General features: G+C 36.8%; 1 protein-coding gene across 2 annotated transcripts in view; it reads left to right on the forward strand.

The window, feature by feature from the left end:
- The window catches only part of SCP2 (sterol carrier protein 2), a 111,733-nt gene that overhangs the window by 60,792 nt on the left and 28,781 nt on the right, over window positions 1-22,160 (forward strand). For both annotated transcript variants that reach the window (XM_032844169.1, XM_032844170.1), the window contains exons 10-12: window positions 122-269; window positions 3,904-4,011; window positions 21,637-21,790. In XM_032844169.1, coding sequence (XP_032700060.1) covers window positions 122-269; window positions 3,904-4,011; window positions 21,637-21,790 — 410 coding nt within the window. The remainder of the gene's footprint in view (window positions 1-121; window positions 270-3,903; window positions 4,012-21,636; window positions 21,791-22,160) is intronic.

Consider the following 22,160-nt stretch of genomic DNA (forward strand, 5'->3'; position numbering starts at 1 on the left):
ATCTCAATACATGCACTCAATTTTCAGCTGTAAAGGTTATCCATATTAATCTTTTATAAATCTTATATAAAAGTCCCAGTTTTGATGCCCGTAATTTATTTATATGTGGTTTCGGTTTTAGGTTGGCTTTGATATGAGTAAAGAAGCTGCCAGAAAGTGCTATGAGAAATCTGGCCTGAAACCAAGTGATATTGATGTTATAGAACTTCATGATTGCTTTTCTGTCAACGAACTCCTTACTTACGAAGCACTGGGACTCTGTCCAGAAGGTAATATCTTTGGTGAGATGCAGATTAACTTAGTAAATTTCGCTGAAGAAATTTCATTTTTGCCACTAAAAAGAGGAATTCACTAATCATCTTTACCTCCATGTTGGCTCTGCTGTACTGTGCAAAGTGAAATGTAAGCTATCTTGATACTAGACTTTCTAGAACATGTAGTCTTGGACAATACTGACACTGAGATCACAGATTATACAAATAAATTGTAATATGTAAGTCAGGAGTACTTAGAATGAATTGTTAAGTAAGAAAAAGGGGAGGATAAAAATTACATAGGTACTTCCAAATATTTCATATTGTGTTTGAATAAAGACTTGTAGAAAGGAAAATGGAAAAACTGGTTGTTGAGATCTGGAGGATTTTTTTCTTTTTATTTCCAAAATGGTTGTTATTTTTCATTAATATCATTAAAACACTCTCTCTCAAATAAATAAATAAAAATAGCCACTCCAGTCTTCTTATGCTTACTGTTTGCATGATATATTCTTTTCTATTCATTTGCTCTTAACCTGTATATGTTATTTATCTACCTGCATAAGGTGTGTTTTTTGTAAGCAGTAGTGTATTGTTTTCTATCCTTTGTTAATTTCTGCCTTTTAACTGGAGTCTTTGAACCTGTGCTAATATAGTAGCTATTAACTATATGTGATCATTGAGTCCTTCAAAGGTGGCTAGTCCAAGTTGAGATGTGCTGTATGAAATACATATTGGGTTTTAAATACTTAATATGAAAAATAGAATGTAAGGTATTTTATGATTTTTTTCACTGTTTACATGTTGAAAATGGTTTGGATATAGTGTTAAATAAAATAACATGTTAAACAAAATATATGTTTGAAAAATTTCAAAGTGCATATGTAATTTGCTTTATATTTGTTTGACAGTGTTATTTAGATCATTAACATTTAATGTAATTATTGATAAACTATGACTTGGGTTGACTATTATCTGTTATTTGTTGTCTTCTCTTCTTGAATCTGTTCTTCTATTCTCCCTCTCCTGCTTTCTTTTGGATTATTTGAATATTTTATTTTTCATTTTTTATTTAATTTATTTATTTGACAGACAGAGGTCACAAGTAGGCAGAGAGGCAGTCAGGAGAGAGGAGGAAGCAGGCTCCCTGCTGAGCAGAGAGCCCAATTCAGGGCTTGATCCCAGGACCCTGGGATCACGACATGAGCCGAAGGCAGAGGCTTTAACCCACTGAGCCACCAGGCACCCCACGATAGATAGTTTTTAATCTACAACCTAGATTTAAAGTAAAATTAGAAGTGATAGTCATTGGGATGCCTGGCTGGCTCAGTCAGAGGAGTGTGTGACTCTTGATCATGGGTTTGTGAGTTTGAGCCCTACATAGGGTGTAGAGGTTACTTCAGAATAAAATCTTTAGGGCGCCTGGGTGGCTCAGTGGTTGAGTGTCTGCCTTCAGCTCAGGTCATGATCCCAGGGTCTTGGGATCAAGTCCCACATCTGGCTCCCTGCTTGGCAGGAAGCCTGCTTTTCCCTCTCCCACTCCCCCTGCTCGTGTTCCTGCTCTCACTCTCTCTCTCTCTGTCAAATAAATAAAATCTTAAAAAAAAACCACAAAATAAAAACAAGTATCATTCACAAAAAATTCTGTGATTAGTGTGCTTTAGTTTATCAATGGAGAACCTCTTGTTTTTAAAGGCAGTAAAATATTTGATTAAGAACATAGGCTGTGGAGGCAGGCTGCCTGGTAATTAATCCTAGATCAATCTCCTGCTGTTGCCTTGGACTCGTTACTTATCTATAAAATGGGAATGATAATACCTACTTCTCAGGGTTGAGGATTAAGTTATGTAAATATATGGAAAATAATTAGAACAAGGCCTGACACTAAGTGTGTACTTAAAAGTTACTAGCCACCTCTAACAACACCACAACCACCTTTATCATCTTTCTTTGGAGATTCCATTTCACTATATGGATAGAAGAATATTTTATGCAATGCATGCACTTTAATTTACTTCTTAACCACCTGGAAGAATCACCAGAGAATTGATAGGAATGTTGAAATCACCCAATGTATAATTTTCATTTTCTTTTAAGCTTACATTTATGGCTGAACAGTATTTTCAGCTACTTCCCTTCATTTCATGACCCCTGCCCGTCCCCCACTCCCTACATTCTCCCCTCCGTTTAGTTTACTAAGAATGTTTATATAGCATATAATAGTGCAATAGAAAATGGAAATGGGGGTGCGCCTGGGTGGCTCAGTGGGTTAAAGCCTCTGCCTTCTGCTCCGGTCATGGTCCCAACGTCCTGGAATGGAGCCCCGCGTCGGGCTCTCTGCTCAGCGGGCAGGCCTGTCTCTCTGCCTACTTGTGATCTCTGTCTGACTTGTGATCTCTGTCTGTGAAATAAATAAATAAATAAATAAATAAATAAATAAATAAAATCTTAAAAAAAAGAAAATGGAAATGGGGGCACCTAGGTGGCTCAGTCCATTAAGCATCTGCCTTTGGCTCAGGTCATGATCCCAGGGTCTTAGGATTGAAACCTCCCCCTGCCCCCCCACATCTGTAGGGCTCCCTGCTCAGTGGGGTGTCTGAGTCTGCTTCTCCCTCTGCCCCTCTGCCCCTCTGCCCCTTGTGCTCTTTCTCTCTGTTTCTCTCTATCTCTCAAGGAAATAAATAAAATCTTAAAGAAAAAGGAAATTAATATATTGGGCAGTATTATGGATTTTTAAAGCTGATATAATTATTTTAGTTATAGTATTGTATCCAGTTTCATTCTTTAGGTATCTGAATCTCTGTTATAGTTGTAGCAATTTTGGAAGACAGAGAGTTCTTAGGAAGTAATAAGAGTTCTGTTTCACACATGAAATTTTCTTTTCTTTTTTTTTTTTAAGATTTTATTTATTTATTTGACAGAGAGAGTGATCACAAGTAGGCAGAGAGGCAGGCAGAGAGAGGGGGAAAGCAGGCTCCCCACTGAGCAGAAAGTCCAATGTGGGACTTGATCCCAGGACCCTGGAATCATGACCTGAGCCAAAAGCAGAGGCTTAACCCACTGAGCCATCCAGGCACCCCACACATGAAATTTTCTGAAAATATAAGGCTTTATTATTCAATATTTATTATATAACTTTTTTCTTTTTTAGAGAGAGAGCATGAGCAAAGGGAGAGGGTCTGGGGAAGAGGGAGAGGGAGACTCTTAAGCAGCCTTCATACCCACTGTGGAGCCTGTTGCTGGCTCCATCTCATAACCTTGGGATCATGACGTGAGCTGAAATTAAGATTTGGCTGCTTAACTCACTGAACCACCCAGGTGCCCCTATTATGTAACTTCTAGAAGTGCTTATATCAATTTAATGTTGGAGCTGTTAAGAAATGTTTGCTATAAGAAAATCTTGGCTATTTTGAAATTTAAAAAACCAAAACATACCATTTGGTCTAATGTATATGTGTGTATGTGTGTGTGTGTGTGTGTTTTAAGTAGGCTCCACGCCCAGTGTGGAGCCCAGTGTGGCGCTTGAACTCACAACCCTGAGATTAAGATCTGAGCTAAGAATAAGAGTCAGATGCTTAACTGAGCCACCCAGGTGCCCCTGGTCCAGTGTTACTTTTAACCTTCATGAATATTATTTTTCCTTCTCTAGGACAAGGTGGAAAACTGGTTGATAGAGGAGATAATACTTATGGAGGAAAGTGGGTCATAAATCCTAGTGGCGGGTTGATTTCAAAGGGACATCCACTGGGAGCTACAGGTAATACTATACATAGATTTCTTAATTTTTTTGTTATCCTTTTTTACATAAGTATGAATGGTTTAGTCATTGATTTGTGAAAGACTGTATTCTCTGAACCTGGTAGTCAGTGCTGTAAGTGATTGTTTAGTCACAATATTTTTAATTTTCCTTTGAGTGTAGTGTACTTCAGTGATAACTGATGAGAATTTGAATTAGTTGAAACTCTAAATTCAACAGTATATATATATTTTAAGTTTTATCATTTTCAAATAGGTATACAATTTAACTTAAAATGTTTCCAAATAGAGATCTTGCTAGATCTGCTGGATAAGAATAATTTGAAATGAGCACATTATTTGTATAGTTGTATATGTTGTTGGTGTTACATGGAAATTTTTTTCTCTTGAGAGAGCTGGACTAAAAGTTATGAAATAAGAATTTTACTGTGGCTCTGTTGCTAACTGGCCATGTGACTCTTGATTAATTAGTCAATTAATTACTTTGACTCTTATTTTCCTTAATTGTAAGATGAAATTGTACAAAGAAGTTTATAAAATAACTTAGCACTCAAATCTGGGATTTATTGTTATGAAGATAGGTGAGTTTTATATTTTTTCATATTGTCTTAGATATTAATTAAAATTTTTATAAATTATTGCATATTCCAGAATAGAGATGTTAGAATTAACAGTGTATTCATCGCAGCAATGAACTTTGGTTTGTTTCTGTTTATGATGAAATTTAGTAAGTTTATAATCTGGTAGGGAAAACAGAGAAAGAGTAAGAGATAGGTAGACCCCCCCCCAAAAAAAGAGACAGGTAGACATGCACGCATAGATTGTTGTAGTGTAATGTGCTACCTTGTTATTCATTTTGTCTTGTTTGTTCTTTGGGTCTTTTCTCTTTTTTCATACTATCTTTTTCTTGTTTTTTAGTGGTTGCTCTAGGATCTACAATATGCATCTTTAACCACAGTCTACCTTCAGTTAATGTTATGCTATTTCACATGTGATGTAAGGGGTTTTTACAACAGTATATATCCATACACTTCTGAATATATTGTAAACCTTACAGTATACTATTGTTATTATTTCTCTAAACAATCTAATATATTTCAAAGTAATCTGAAAATGAGGAGAATGAGAGTGCTATCATCGGGAGTGATGGAATAACAACATCTGGCAAATAGTCTCCTTTATAAAAGTTTCAAGACACTTGTAAAAATTGTCAAGATCACGTTTTTACAAAATTTTGGAAATTAACCAAAGACTACAACAATCTGGGGGAACAGCTTTTTTTAAAGATTTTATTTATTTATTTGACAGAAATCACAAGTAGGCAGAGAGGCAGGCAAAGAGAGAGGGGGAAGTAGGCTCCCCGTTGAACAGAGAACCCAATGCGGGGCTTGATCCCAGGACCCTGGGATCCTGACCTGAGCCAGAGGCAGAGGCTTTAATGGGGGAACATTTTTAAAAACACTCAGGTGAATCTCCATAAGAATACTAAGCTTTATGGCATGTTGATTTTCTCTAATTCCACTCCCCCTTTCCCCAGCTCCAAGGTAGACTTGAAAACAAGGGCCTGCAATTATGGTGAAAACCAGCAGCCTAGGGGCACCTGAGTGGCTCAGTGAATTAAGCGGTTGCCTTTGGCTCAGGTCATGATCCAAGGGTCCTGGGATTGAGCCCTGCATTCGGCTCCCTGCTCAGTGGGGAGCCTGCTTCTCCTTCTCCCTCTGCCTGCTGCTCCCCTACTTGTGCTCTATCTCACTCTGTCAAATAAATAAATAAATAAATACAATAAAAATATAAATAAATAAATAAAATCTTAAGAGATCTTAAAAAACAAACAAAACTCAGCAGCCTAGCCAGCACTGGAAGAGTCAAAATGGAATTGGAGCTCTTTCAAAGCCCCATTCTCAGAGAATTGTCATTATTTGATATGCCTGACTGTTCCCTGGTGAACCATTCTTAAAAGGCTCATCTTTATGTAACCTGACAGAGAACTTGCACAGTGCAAACAGCATTTTCTTCAGAGTCATTTGTTGAGAACGATTAATAATAACTGGCTTAACAACATACCTGCCTGAGCTGCTGATAACAATTGGGGCAAACAACCCAACCAAAAAACTTGAAAGAAAAAGCTGAGGAATGAGATGTCTGTAGGGGTCTTTGAAAAGATCGGACATATCCCTGGGAATCTGGAACACCAAGTGTATACGTAAGGCTGTGTGTATGTTCAAAGCTGTCTGCATGTTCAGAAAAGACCTGAGAAGGTCCTAACCTTTATCTCTGGCAAACCTGGGGGCTTTGTGCAAGCAGGAAGTAGAGGCTAAAGTGAAGTTGTGAACTGCCTAGAGAGCCTCAGCAAAGACTGAGAGACTTACTAGTTTCAAACATTTAAGAAAATCTCTGTCCAGCCATTAGCTAACCACTAAGTTAACCAAGAGGAAAATTTAGTGGTCAATTACAGAATCAGTTTGATAAATTCACTAGGTCAACAACAATAACAAACTCTGGGAAAAGGGGAAGAATCTGATTTCTAGAGTTGCAACATTATTTAAAATACCCAGTTTTCAACAAAAAACTGTGAGACATGCAAAGAAACAAAGTATAGCCCATATGCGGTGGGAAAAGCAGTTAGAAACTGAGGTAGCTCAAACATTGGATTTACTAGACAAAGACAGTCATCTACTTACGTATGTTCAAAGAATTAAAGGAAACTATATATAAAGAACTAAAGGAAAATATCACAATATGTCATCAAATAGAGAATATCAATTACTAGGTAGAAATGATAGAAAAGAACCAAAAAAATGCTGGTATTGAGAATTATAGTAACTGGAATGAAAAGTTCACTAGAGGGCTCAACAGCAAATCTGAGCAGGCAGAAGAAAATATCAGTGAACTTTAAGGTAGGTCAATTGAAATTATCCAGGCTGAGGAACCGGGAAAAAAAAAAAAAAGAAGAAAAATGAACAGTCGCAGAGACCTGTGGGACCCCAGCAACTCTAACAACATACACATAATAATGGCCCCAGAAGAGAGGAAAGAAAGGACAGAGAGGATATTGGAAGAAATAATGACTGATAAATCCCCAAACTTGAGGAAAAAAACACTTATATACATGTCCAAGAAGCTCAACAAACCTCAAATAAGAATATCTCAAAGGGATTTATACTTTGACACATCGTAACCAAACTGTTGGAAGCAAAAGGAAGAATACTGCAAACAACAACAGAGAAAATTCATCCTGTAGAAGCATTCCTCAGTAAAGCTTAAATTTCTTTTCAGAAACCATTGAGGCAGTGTGGTGAAAAAAGGTGCTAAGCAAGAATTCTGTGTTCAGTGAAATACCCTTTAAAATGAAGGATAAAGAAACATTCCCAAATAAAAATTGAGAGAATTTACCTATATGAAAGCTTTATGAAGAGAGTGATTCAAACTGAAATGAAAGAGCTCTAGACAGTAGAATAAAGGACATATGAAGAAATAAAGAGCATTAATAAATGTAATTATATTCATAAACTTAAAGAACAATAGAAATGCCTTTTCTTTGTCATGTTTCTCCCTTCCTATCCATCTGCATGAAGCAATAATCTGAGTCAATAGGCATACAATGCATACATTTATAATGTGTATGACAGAAACAACACAAAGGAGGGTAAAGGGAACAAAGCTAATCTTTTTTTATATACCATTGAAATTAAGTTGGTATTAATCCAAAGTAGGTTGTGGTAAATTGTTAATTGTAATCCCTAGAACAACTGCTAAAAAATAACTTTAAAATATAGAGTAAAGGTATAGAGTGAAAAAATATATACTAAAATGACAAAGAATGAAAATACCCATTTAACACACAAGAAGGAAATAATGGCAAAATAAATAGAGGGTTTAAAAAAGACAAAATTTTAAGAGAATGGGAAGACAGACTGACAGAAAATATTTGCAGAAGACATATCTGCTAAAGGACTGTTATCTACAGAAGACATATCTGCTAAAGGACTGTTATCTACAGAAGACATATCTGCTAAAGGACTATTATCTAAAATACACAAAGAACTCTTAAAACTAAACAATAAGAAAATGAACAATGTGATTAAAAATTGGACAAACGACCCAGAAAACTCCCCAAAGAAGAAATACAATGCCAAATATGCATATGGAAAGATCTTCAATATTATATGTCATTAGGGAATTGCAAATTAAAACCACAGGATGCCTCTGCATACATATTAGAATCTCCAAAATCCAAAGTGGTGACAACACCAAATGTTGGCAAGTTTTTGCAAAACGAAACATGGTGAGCGCTGGCTAATGTATAGAATTGTTGAATCACTGTACTGTACACCTGAAACTAATATAACACTGTATGTCAATTATACTGGAATTAAAATAAAAAATCTTAATAAAAAAGAAATGAATCATCCCCTTACCATACAATTCAGTGGGCTTAACTGATTTAAAAATCAGCAGGCTCAGCTCTGGAAGAACTGGGCAGGTTATAGGAAACTGAGTCCCAGCCCTTAAAGATATAGCACAACAAACAGCCCTGTGGAGATACAGCATGTTTGAAGAACACCTGGGGTATACAGGAGGGAGATTTGTTTGCTAATCTCAGAGTATGTGCTAGAGGGTCAGGATTCTTTGGGAGACTTCTCTAAGAACAAAAGAGTTGGCAGGTGGCATTTCCCTCCCCCACTCCCTGCACCCCCCCCCCCAAGCCTAGACATATAGACCCCCGTGGGAACCAGGACAGTACCAACACTCTCCACCTAGCTTGCTAACAATAGACCTAGTCCCCACAGATCTGTCTCCTTCAACCTGAAGGAGATGTAGCTGACTTTCCTAACACATAGAAACAGACACAGAGTTAAACAAAGTAAGGAGACAGAGATATATGTCCCAAATGCAAGAACAAGACAAACTCACAGCAAGAGAGCTAAACAAAACAGAGAAAAGTAATATGCCTGATAGAGATTCAAAAGTAATGGTCATAAAAATACTCACTGGACTTGAGAAAAGAGAGGAGGACTTCAGTGAGACCCTCAACAGAGATTAAAAAAATAAATAAAATAAAATAAAAAAGAACAGAGATAAAGAACCCAAAAACTGAAATTAAAAATACACTAGATGAAATAAATAGTAGACTAGAGGGAGCAGAAAAATGGATCAACAACCTGGAGGACAGAATAATGGAAGGCAATCAAGGTGAACAGGAGAGAGAAAAATTCATAATAGTAAACGAAAATAGGGAACTCAGCGACTCGTATCAAGTATAATAACATGCATTATAGAGATCCGAGAGGAAGAGAGAAGGGATAGAAAATATATTTGAAGAAATAATAGCTAAAAACTTCCCAAGTAGGGGGAAGGAAACCAGAAATATAGATCCAGGAAACACAGAGAACCCCCAGCAAAATCAATGCAAGTATGAACACACCAAGACACGTAGTAATTAAAATCCAAAAAGTAGTGATACAGAGAATTTTAAAATCATTAAAAGAAAAGAAAACAGTTACATACAAGGGAAACCCCCTAAGGCTGTCAAGTGTTTTTTCAGCAGAAACTGCAATCCAGAAAGGAGTGGCATTATATATTCACACTGCTGAAAGAAAAAAATGTGCAGTCATGAATAGTCTATCCAGCAAGGCTATCATTCAGAATAGAAGGAGAGATAAAGAATTTTCCAGACAAACAAAAGTTAAAGAATTCTTGACCACTAAACCAGCCCTATAAGAAATGTTAAAGAGGAATCATTGAGTGGAAAGGAAAGGCCATAAGTAGGGATAAGAAAAGTAAGAAGCAAAAAAGCAGTAAAAAGTATATCTGTAAAGATCAGTCAAGGGAGTTTCAGAATAAAAGAGAGTAAAGTATAACACCCTATACCCAAAGTGTGGGGTTTGAGCTTAAGTAACCATGAACTTAATATAGACTACTGTATGATAAGATGTTATATATAAACCTATTGGTAACCGCAAATAAAAAACCAGTAATAGATATGCAAAAATAAGGAGAAAGGAATCCGTAAGGAAAGCCAGCAAGTCATGAGAGAAAAGAGCAAGAGAAGAAAGGAACAGAGAAGAACTGACAAAAACAAACATTAAACAAGTATCAAAATGGCAAAAAGTATGTATCTATCAATAATTACTTTAGTAATTACTATCAATAATTACTAAACACTCCAATCAAAAGACAGAGTGATGGAATGGATAAAAAACAAGACCCATCTATATGCTTCCTACAAGAGACTCAAACACTAATTTGAAAAGATAAATGCACCCTTATGTATATTGCAGTTCTATATACAATAGCAAGATTATGGGAACAGCCCAAGAACAAACAGATGGTTACCAGAGGGTAGGTGGGTGTGGGGATATGGGTAAAACTGGTGAAGGGGATTAAGAGTAAACTTATCTTTTTTTTTTTTAAGTTTTATTTATTTATTTTTGGGAAAGAGAGAGCTCAGGGAGTGAGGAGGGGCAGAGTGAGAGAGGGAGAGAGTCTCTTAAGCAGACTCCATTATGACCACAAAGCCTGACATGGGCCTTGATCTCACAACCCTGAGATCACAACCTAAGTCAAAACCAAGAGTTGGACACCTAACCAATTGTATTACTCAGGTTCCCCAATAGTAAACTTACCTTGATGAGCACTGAGTAATGTGTAGAATTGTTGAATCACTGTATTGTACAGCTTTAATATAACATTATATAGCTATATTGGAATAAAAGTCTAGGAAAAGACAGAAAAAAAAAGAGTTGCAGTTTACATTAGAGACAGTGATTTAAGCTCTTTCAGACAGCTTCCTCAATCTCATATAAAAAACTTCATCAAGGGGCACCTGGGTGGCTCAGTGGGTTAAGCCTCTGCCTTTGGCTCAGGTCATGATCCCAGAGTCCTGGGATCAAGCCCTGCATCGAGCTCTCTGCTTGTCCGGGAGCCTGCTTCCACTTCTCTCTGCCTGCCTCTTTGCCTACTTGTGATCTCTCTCTGTCAAATAAGTAAATAAAATCTTAAAAAAAAAACAAAAAAAAACTTCATGAAGAGATGATGTGGCATTTCAGGTTATTTTTATTGACAAGTAACTTTTTTCTCCTCTGAAGGAACATATTTGTAATATAATTAACTTGTTTGCCATTCTGAGGTATTTGTGTTCTGCCATTCACTGAAACATTCAGAAATCATGCTTTGTAGTAACAATAGGATTTTTCATATCCATATCCTTTCTTAAAATTCAGGTGTAATTTTCATATAATAAAATACACAGTTCTCACAAAATACAATGGTTTATGGCAGCTTGTTTGTAATAGCCAGAAAGGTGAAACAACCAAGATGTCAGTCATGAGCTGATGAATGGATAAACAATATGTGGTATATTCATACAATGGAGTATTCTTAGGCCATAATAGAAATGAAGTACTGACAGATGCTACAAAATAGAGGAACTTGACTTCCCTTAAACATCTTCCCCATTCTCCAAATCCTTCTCCCTCAGTCAGGCTAAGACTGATCCGAATTTTTCTTGTATCAGTAGTTTGTCCTTTGTTATTGCTAAATAGTATCCCATATGCCACTTTGTCCATTCTCCTGTTGATGGACATTTGAGTTACTTCTTGTTTGAGGTCATTATGAATAAGGATGCTATGAACCTTTTTGTACAAGTCTATTTGTAGACATACCTTTTGCATTTCTCTTGGGTTAATAACTCAGAGCAAAATGGCTCAATCAGAGGGTAGACGTAGGTTTAAATTTATCAGAAGCTGCCAAGTAGTTCTCCAAAGGCTTGTCATATGGTTTTTAATATTATAGTAGAATGACAAATTTTAACATTTAACAGGTTATTCTCTTCCTTCTTACCCTTAGTTCTATTCCTCAGAGTCAACCTCTTTTAGTATCTTTTGGATATTTTCCCCCAAATTGTTATGCTTTAATAAATGCATATTTATATGTGTGTTTATGCAATCTTTCTTTCTTTTTTTTTTTTTTTTTGTTAAGAAGTATAGTTAACACATAATGTTACATTAGTTTCAGATGTACCACATAGTGATTGGATGAGTCTATACATTCTGCTATGCGCACCACAAGTGTAGCTACCATCTGTCACCATATAATACTGTTATGGTATCATTGACTGCATTCCCCATGCTGTGTCTTTTATCCCAATGACTTGTTCATTCCGTAACTGGAATCCTGTCTCCCATTCTCCTTCACCTATTTAGCCCATCTCCCCACACCCTCCCTCTGGCACCATCAGTTTGTTGTCTCTGTGTATGGCTCTGTTTCTGCTTTTTGTGTTCATTTGTTTTGTTTTTTAGATTCCTTACATAAGTGGAAACTATGTTCCACTTATGTAAGGAATACATATGGTATTTGACTTTCTCTGTCTGACTTATTTCACTTAGTGTATTACTGCCTAGGTATTGTTGCAAGTGGCAATATCTCATCTTGTTTTATGGCTGAGTAATATTCTATTGTATATACATGTACCACATCTTCTTTCTCCATTTGTGGATAGACACATGTGTTGCTTCCATATCTTAGCTATATACAACCTTTATATGTGTATGTGTTGCATGTGTCATATATGTATATTTACCACTTTGTAGACAGCTTTCTTTACTTACATCTTAAAAATCTTTTTATGTTATCACTTAGAGATATTGTTTATTCTTTTTTAATGCCTGCGCAGTATTCTTATTATAAGAAATTTACCTAACCATACCTAGTTGACATATATGTGGTGTCAGTTTTGCTATTACAAACAATGCTGCAATAAGCATCCTTGTGTCTTTGCATACTTCTGTATGTATACTCAGAATGAGTTCAAAACAATGGACTCACTATGTCAAAGGACAGTATATCTTTAAAAATTGGTAGACATTATCAGATTTTTTTCAAAAAAGATAATACAATGCATATTCCCAACAACAGAGTGTGAGAGTACTTTTAAAAAAATAATGTAGTATTTTATTAGTCAACTTAGTAAATTTTGCTTTGTTTTGTTTTGTTTTTGTTTTTGTCTTTAGATTTTATATATTTGAGAGAGAGAGAATGAGCTTGAACATAAGCAGAGAGACTGGAAGAAGGATAGGGAGAAGCAGACTCCTCATTGAGCAGGAAACCTAGTGCAGGGCTCGATCCCAGGACCCTGAGATTGTGATCTGGGCTGAAGGTCGACAGTTAACTAACTGAGCCACCTAGGCACCCAGAATCCTTCTTTTTTAATAATCTTGTCAACCCTAGATTCTTTTATCAAATGTAAACCATTATGTCAGTCCTGCCAGGTCATCTACTTCTTTCCCTGGCACTAAAAAGCTAACCTGTTTTAAAACACCCTGGGAAGATAGAATTTACTCAATTTTTAAATACTTCAAAGAGTGTCACACCTTCTGCAGTATCTTTTGAAAACCCTTTCCAATATTTTACTTATTATTTATTTTTGTTGTTGTTTTTTAAGTAGGCTACATGCCCAGCATGAACCCCAATGTGGGGCTTGAACTCACAACCCTGAGATCAAGATCTGAGCTGAGATCATGAGTTTGATGCTCAACTAACTGAGCCACCCAGGCACCCTTTTGAATATTTTAGTCTACACTGTTGATAATATTTTCCTGTTATCATTAGTCATTAGGGATAATGTCTAGTGGTGGGGTAGCATTTTCAGGGAAAAACTTACAGCTCTTGCTGATTTGATTAGTAGCCTGAATAGGAATGAGGAATTATTGAAGTGTAAATGTTTACTTGCTACATACTGAGGATTTGGATATACTTCAAGTAAATCTGACACATGGCCTTTAGCTGTAGTCCAAGAAAGAATTCAGACTCCTGGAAAATATATCAGAGTGACAGCCCTGAGTAGTTTAAATATTTTGCCCTGGTTACTTGGATAACAAATTGCAGTAGGATTCTAGAAAATCACAAATGGTCAAGTGCTTCCAAAACATACTAACTTATGATGGAGTGGGGACAGTGTAAGCTTCTCTTCTACAAATGTTGTTAGTTTATATTGCTGCTTTGGTGGGAACTCAGTATTGGAAAATTAGCTTTAAAATTAAAGCTTCATGATATGGTTTTCAATTTTAACTTTCCAGATCTGGATGAATAAAAGCTTCTAGTTGCCATAACAGTAAGTGTAATAGAAAGAAAGATAGATTTAAGCATTTGAAGTGAATATTTTATTGTTAGTTTAAAATCATGAATTCCTTTATTTTTCTTTCTTTTTTAAAAAATTTATTTATTTGAGGGACGCCTGGGTGACTCAGTTGGTTAAGCCGATGCCTTCGGCTCAGGTAATGATTCCGGGGTCCTGGGATTGAGTCCCAAATCAGGCTCCTTGCAGGAGGGAGCCTGCCTCTCTGTCCGCCTCTGCCTGTTTGTGTGTACTCTCTCTCTCTCTGATAAATAAATAAAATATTTTAAAAAATTATTTATTTGAGAGAGAGAGAACCGGGGAGGTTGCGTGGGGGCAGAGAGAGAAGAAGAGGGAATCTCAAACAGGTTCTGCACTCAGTTGTGGACCCCATGCAGGGCTTGATCTCACAACCCTGAGATCATGACCCGAGCTGAAACCAAGAGTCAGATGCTTAACTGACTGTATCACCCAAGCGCCTCCCTTTTAGATTTTTCAATTAGAAAAATCACATTAAAACTTAGATTTTTAAATTGTTAGTGTCCAGGGCACCTGGGTGGCTCAGTTGGTTAAGCCTGTGCCTTTGGCTCAGGTCTTGATCCCAGGGTCCTGGGATGGAGTCCCTCATTGGACTCCCTGTTTAGCGGGGAGCCTGCTTCTCCCTCTGCCTGCTGTTCCCTCCACTTGTGCTCTCTCTCACTCTCTGACAAATAAATAAATAAAATCTTAAAAAATAAAAAAAAGAATGTTAAAAAAATTTTAGCATCCAAGTAGTATCATATTTTATTTCAATTTTTAATGTGCTTTCATATGTTAATAAATAAATAAATTATTAATAATTAATAAAGCATTAATGCTTACTGAACACTTATTTAAAATGAATAAATAAAATTTGACTTTAGCTTATTATTAACTATCTCTGATTTTTGAAAATGCTTATTAATGTTTGTGATCTGAAAGACCACGAAAGTGATTTGAGATACAGCTTCTTACAAGGGATTGTTGTTTTGAAGCTAAAAGTTGGTTATTTACTTTGGCCTTTTGTGCCAATTAAACCTGGCATTTGGTGCCTTTCCAGTATGGCTTCAACCTAGTTTTAGGTGCTGATCTTTCATTTTTTCAGTCCATGAAACTTTAACAAATGCTTATTGTATGCCCACTTTATCATTAGGTGATCTAAGTAATTGGTTCCTTTTTATTTTTAATTTATTTTTATTTTTTATTTCTTAAAAAAGATTTTATTTATTTGAGAAAGAGTGAGAAAGAGAGCATGGGGGCTGGGGGGCGGAGGCAGGGCAGAAGGAGAAGCAAACGCCTCACTGATCAGGGAGCCTGATGTGGGTGTTGATCCCAGGACTCTGGGATCATGACCTGAGCTGAAGGCAGAGGCTTTAACCCACTGAGCCACCCAGGCACCCAGTTTTAGTCATTCTAACCAGTGTGTGGCGGCATCTCCTTGTGGCTTTAATTTATATTTTCTTAATGACTAATGAATGATGTTAAACATTTTTTCAAGTGCTTATTTGCCATTTGTATATCTTCTTCTGAAGAGTCTATTCAACTATTTTGCCTATTTTGGGACATAACTGGTTGTTCTTTTTTTTTTTTTTAAGATTTTATTTATTTGAGAGAGAGAGAGAGCACGAGAAGAGGGGAGGGACAGAGGGAGAGGGAGAGGGAGAATAGACTCTTTGCTGAGCAGGGAGCCCTATGTGGGGCTCCATCCTTGCTCCTTGCTCTTGATCATGACCTGGGCCAAAGGCAGAAGCTTAACTGACTGAGCCACTCAGGTGCCCCTGGTTGTTTTTTTACTGAGTTTTGAAAGTTCTTGATATATATCTTTTGCATAAGTTTTCTCCTAGTCTGTGACTTCCTTATCATTCTTTTGGTAGTGTCTTTTGAAGAGCAGAAGTTTTTTTATTTTTATTTACTCCCACTTATCTGTTTGTTCTTTTATGGGTTTATTTCTGGTTTTTACCTAAGCAATCTCTGTCTAATCCAGGGTCACCAAGACCTTTTCCTGTGTTTTCTTATAGACGTTTTATACTTTTACATTTAGACTTATAACCCATTTTGAATTAATTTTTGTGTATGGCACAAAGTATGGATCCAAGTCCATTTTTTACTTAATGTATTTCCAGATACAGTGCCGTTTGTTAGAAAAGTTATATTTTCTCCATAGATTGCCTTTGTCAAAAATCAATTGTTCATAAATATGTGGGCATTATCTCTGGACTGTCTTTTCTGTTCAGTAATCTATTTTTCTGTCTTTACATGTTTTGATTATTATAGTTTTATAATAGTTCTGGAAATTAGGTAGCCTTAGCTCTCAACTTTATTCTTCTTTTTTGGAGTTGTTTGGCTCTTCTAGCTCCTTTGCATTTCCATAGGAATTTTAGAATCAGCTTGTTGATTTTCATTAAAAAAAAAAAACCCTCCTGGGATTTTGGGGGGATTATGTTGAATGTATAGATTTTTTTTTTAAAGATTTTATTTATTTATTTGACAGAGAGAGATCACAAGTAGGCAGAGAGGCAGGCGGGGCGGGGGTTGGGGGAAGCAGGCTCCCTGCCAAGCAGAGAGCCCGATGCAGGACTTGATCCCAGGACCCTGAGATCATGACCTGAGCTGAAGGCAGAGGCTTTAACCCACTGAGCCACCCAGGCACCCAAATATATAGATTTTTTTTTTTAAGGGGGAATTGACATCCAAACAATAGTGAGTTTTCTGACCCATAAACAAAATATTTATCTCCCTTTCTTTAAGTCTTTAGCTTTCTTCAGCAATGTATTATAGTTTTCACTGTATAGGTCTTACACATGTTTTGTCAGATTTATCCCTAGGTATTTCATATTTCTGATGTTATTGTAAATGATATTTTTCAGTTTCAATATTTTATTGCTAATATGTAGAAATGCAATCAATTCTTGTACCATTTTTCATCTCCTATCCTTGGTAAAACTACTTACTAAATTTATTAGCTTTAAAAAACTCCATCAGGTTTTATATATAGACAGTCATATCATTTGTGAATAAAGACAGTTTTATGTTTATCCCTTCATCATTATGAGATGGCCTTTTTTCCTGGGTAAGTCTTTGCTCTGAAATCTGCTTTGGTTGATAGAATATAGCCATTCCAGTTTTCACATTTTAACTAGTATTAACGTGGTATATCTTTTTCCATCCTTTTACTTTTAACCTATTTGGGACTTTATATTTAAAGTGCGTTAAAAAAAAAATAAAGCGCATTAGTATTGGGGCATCTGGGTGGCTCTGTTGGTTAAGTGGCCGACTCTTGGTTTTGGCTCAGGTTTTGATCTCAGGGGTCCTAGGATCAAGCCCCATGTTGGGCTCTGTGCTCAGCAGGGAATTTGCTTCAGGATTCTCTCTCCCTCTGCCCCTCTCCCTGCTTGCTTGCTTGCTCTCTCTCTAAAAGAAATAATGTTAAAAAAGAAAACTAAAGTGCATTAACATCATTTAGTTGAGTCTTGCTTTTTTTTCTTCTGTTCTGGCCATCTCTGCCTTTAATTGGGGTCTTTCGACTGTTTACGTTTGATGTGATTATTAATATGGTTAGGTTTGAGCCTGTCTTGTTATTTGTATTCTCTTTGTCCCTGCTATTGGTTATTCCCTTCTACCTTTTTTCCCCCCCCAAACTTCTTTTGGATTACTTTTATTTTATCTTATTTTAATCTTAAAGAGATTTAAATAATTAAAAAAAGACCCCTTACCATTTACCCGTGTAGTTACTACTTCCAGTGCTCTTCATTCCTTTGTATAGACTGTTTTTTCTATCTGTTGTCATTTTCCTTGTGTGTATCAGACTTCCTTTTTTAACATTTCTACAGTGTGAGTTTTGCAGTATGGTAATGAAATCTTTCAGCTTTGTATGTCTAAAAATGTCTTTATATTACTTTTGGCTTTGAAATATATTTTGTATTTGATAGCATTGCAGATTGATAACTTTAGAGGTGAAAACTGTTCTTAAAATAAATATGCATCCTTTAGTGCATGTTGAGTCCATTAAAGCTTTTTGCTCTCAAAGTTCAGCAGACCTTTTCTTTCTCAAAAATTCAGGCTTTGATAGAAAACCACACTTTTTTATGCTGTTTATGCTAAGGCCTTTAGATGTCTAATGTAAAAGAATTACAACTTCTTTGTACTTGACTGTCTTAACGGTATAAGGAAGAGTGATGGGTTCAAGGAAGCAGGTTCAGGTAATATCTCAAGATGTTTTTCCCTGTAGTTTTTCCATTCTGAGGTTTTCCAATGCACTTAGTACTCATCTTCATCAGCACTTTACAGTACACTGTCAATTCTTTATATATTAGTATTTAGTAGAGTGCTTGGTACATATTTGAATGGTTTATTTTTAGTAGCAGCCAGACTATATGTAGTGAAGTCCTAGGCTAAAGCTTTCATAACTGCTGCGCCTTCTTGGCAGGTGGATTTCTGAGTCCAACTTTTGACTGCCACCTTTCACAGATCCAGATTCTAGAAATGCAAAAAAGAAATGCCAGTTTATTCTGAAAGTAGACAACCAGAAAGCTAAATAATCAGTATGCTTTCTTACTGACACTCATCTTTTATCAAAAGCAAATAAATGACAAGACCTTTTTCTCCTGCTCTCTTCCTCTTTCTGCATGACTCCTTATCCCCACCTCCACTCCATGGTAGCATTACCATAAGGCTACCCACCCCCAGCAGACTGCACTGTAAATGCTTGCATCTTTATATTGCAAGACTGTCAGCTTCATGAGGGAAAACGGTATGCCTCCCTTGTTTTTTGACGGATCTTCTGAGCCTTGAGGAGTGTCTGGAACATAATAGGCCATAAATTATTTGTTGGATGGATGGGTAGATCAGTATTGGTTCCTTGCATGTTTTACTAAGATTATATATCATAATCATAGTTTTCCTAAATTGTTAAACATTTAATAAATGTTTTAAATAGAAACATAGTACTTTGTTATATGAATAATTCACAATTTATATAACCATTCCCCAGTTATTTCACTTCTAGATTATCTAGTTTTTCACTGTTACAATGTGATGAAGATAGCTTTTTGTGTAAAACTTTGCCTATGCTTTTTTCTATAGAATGGTTTTCAGGCATTTTCAAGGTTCTTAATTTTGTACACTGCTTTCCAAAAAGGTTGCACTGATTTGAACTTTCACCAGTTCTGTATGGAGGTGACTGTCTTTGTAGTCTCCCCAGCATTGGTTAGTCCTGTTTTTAAACATCCTTACCCAAAACAAATCAAAATGAAAACAAATAAAAAAGCACCATTACCATTTTGGTTTAAAATGACTTTTTTTTTTTTTCTATTTAATCAAGGTGAGGTTGAGTATTTTCTCAAAAGTTTTGAACTATGTCTATTTTGTTAAGAAAATTGCTGTAGTGTCTTGCCCATGTGTATGTAAGATCAGTGTGAATACTTTTTGCCTGTTATATATTCATTAAGTGGTTGAGCTTTCTATATGGCAGATTTCTAGTAAAATTAACTGCCCCAAAGTTTCACTTTGATCTTCTCCATTAATGCTCAGAATGTTCACAATTCAAAAAATTGTTATAGGTTGTGGAATTACCTATTTTTAAAACAGTGCTTAAGATATATATTCTGTAAATACATACATACTGCTTGGAAATAAGAAGTGGCAGTTAAATTTCTTGAGGTTGGGGTTTGTTAAATAACAAAAGTTCAACTGAGTAAATTTTAAAGACCTAATTGGCTTTAATAAATGATTCATGAACTGGGCAGCATCCCATTTAGCAAGTAGGGGGAGGCTCTGTAGGATTGTACAAAATGGAAGACGGAGCACCTGGGTAGCTCAGTAGGTTAAGCCACTGCTCTGCAGAAGCCTACTTCTCCCTCCTCCTCTGCCTCTCCCCCTGCTTGTGCTCTCTCTCTCTCTCTATGAAATAAATAAATAAAATCTTTAAAAAAAAAATTGTTAGAGGGGCCCTGGGGTGGCTCAGTGGATTAAGCCTCTGCCTTCGGCTCAGGTCATGATCTCAGGGTCCTGGGACCGAGTCCCGCATTGGGCTCTCTGCTCAGCAGGGAGCCTGCTTCTCCTCTCTCTCTGCCTGCCTCTCTGCCTACCTGTGATCTCTGTCAAATAAATAAATGAAATTTTAAAGAATAAGTAAATAAGTAAATAAATAAATAAAAAGTTGTTAGCAAAAGAAAAAAATTGTTCCAGGCAAAGCTGCTTTCCTTTGGGTGGAAAAGCAAGGGGTGTTATCCTGCCAGTTACCTTATCTTCCGGGGATGCAGATGGCACAGGTGGTAGATTCAGTGGCATTGACCAAAAAATTCCTGACTAGTTAAGACTGCATTTCTGGGGGAGGTTGAAACTACAATTAGGTGAGGATCTAAGCCTTGATTTGGAAATTCAGTCAAATGACCCTATTTTGGACCTGTGTTTTTTCTTTTTAACAGGTTCATAAGTAGGAAATTGTCACAGGTACTCAGGAATCAGTGAGTGGGGATGTAGGTGGAAGAACAGATTGGGCATGTAGGTGGAAAAACATACTGTAGGTAGACTCGCATAGCTCTGACTTGACGATGGTGAAACCAGTCTATCCTGTTAAAAGATTCTTAACTCAGGTATCCTGGAATAGCTGGTCTGGTAGAAAGACAAGTGTAAATCAGGAGACAACTCTAGTATAGCCTACTTTACTATTATTACTTAATATTTAATTAATCTTACACGTTCTCAGTCTGACATCATTAAATTCTTTTCAGCTCTAAAAACCTTTGGTTTTATTATCCAGGGGGACATATGCTGTTCTTAGGAAAGCCCATTCATGTTGAGATCCATTTGGGGAAAATCATAGGAAAATTACCCATTCTAGTTAAACTTTTTTGGAAAGTGAACTCCCAAATCCTAGATTTTCTTTCTTTCTTTCTTTCTTTTTTTTTTTTTTAAGATTTTATTTATCTATTTGTCAGAGAGAAAGAGTGAGCACAGGCAGACAGAGTGGCAGGCAGAAGCAGAGGGAGAAGCAGACTCCCCGCCGAGCAAGGAGCCTGATGTGGAACTCAATCCCAGGACGCTGGGATCATGACCCGAACCGAAGGCAGTCGCTTAACCAACTGAGCCATCCAGGCGTCCCTTAGATTTTCTTTTGATACATGAAAAATGTATTTTATGCCATTTTGCCTGAGCCAGAGAACTGTATCTTCAGTGTTCTTTTTTTTAACATCACCAAGAAAATGACAGGTTGGATTTTTAAAGAGTGCAGGGAATTTCTTAAGCCTGTATATTGTCTAAATACAGAGTTGGGACGGGAAAAAAGACAACTGGCTGCAGAAACCTTCATGGCTTTTTTTTTTTTTTTAACCCTCATGGCTTTTAAGAGAAGTTATTATTTATGCAAACATTCTTTTGGCTGAATTAAAGTCACGATTCAGTGATTCAGTGTAAGCTCTTGTCTGGCTTGCGAAAGCCAGTTGGGGCAGCTTTCGTTAGCAGCGGAACCTGAGTGCTCTGTGTTCGATTTGTTAGGTCTGGCTCAGTGCGCCGAACTCTGCTGGCAGCTGAGAGGGGAAGCCGGAAAAAGGCAAGTTCCCGGTGCAAAGGTTGCTCTGCAGCATAATTTAGGCATCGGAGGAGCTGTGGTTGTGACGATCTACAGGATGGGTTTTCCTGAAGCTGCCAGGTGAGTGGCATTCTGGGTTTTGTCTGTTGATGAATTCTGACCTTTCACAGCTGATGACGTTGTACAAGTATATAGTCCAGATTTTATTGTTTTAGTACTCCGTAAATATCTCATTACTTTGCTTTGGTAGCCTGGCTTTAAAGCCTTTAAACCGGCCATTAGCTTTTAAACTTAACTAGCCTTAGGAAAATTTTGTTCAAAAACGAGGTGCCACCATCGGAGCGCCTGGGTGGCTCAGTGGTTTAAGCGAGGGGCTCTTGATCTTGATCTCAGCTTAGGTCTTGATCTCAGGGTGATAAATTCAAGCCCCGCGCTGGGCTCCATGCTGGTTGAGAGGTGTACTTAAGGGGGGGAAAAAAAAGAAAGGAGA

This window comes from Lontra canadensis, unplaced genomic scaffold (genome assembly GCF_010015895.1).
Source record: "Lontra canadensis isolate GAN:19392208 unplaced genomic scaffold, GSC_riverotter_1.0 scaffold148, whole genome shotgun sequence".
Taxonomy (NCBI): domain Eukaryota; kingdom Metazoa; phylum Chordata; class Mammalia; order Carnivora; family Mustelidae; genus Lontra; species Lontra canadensis.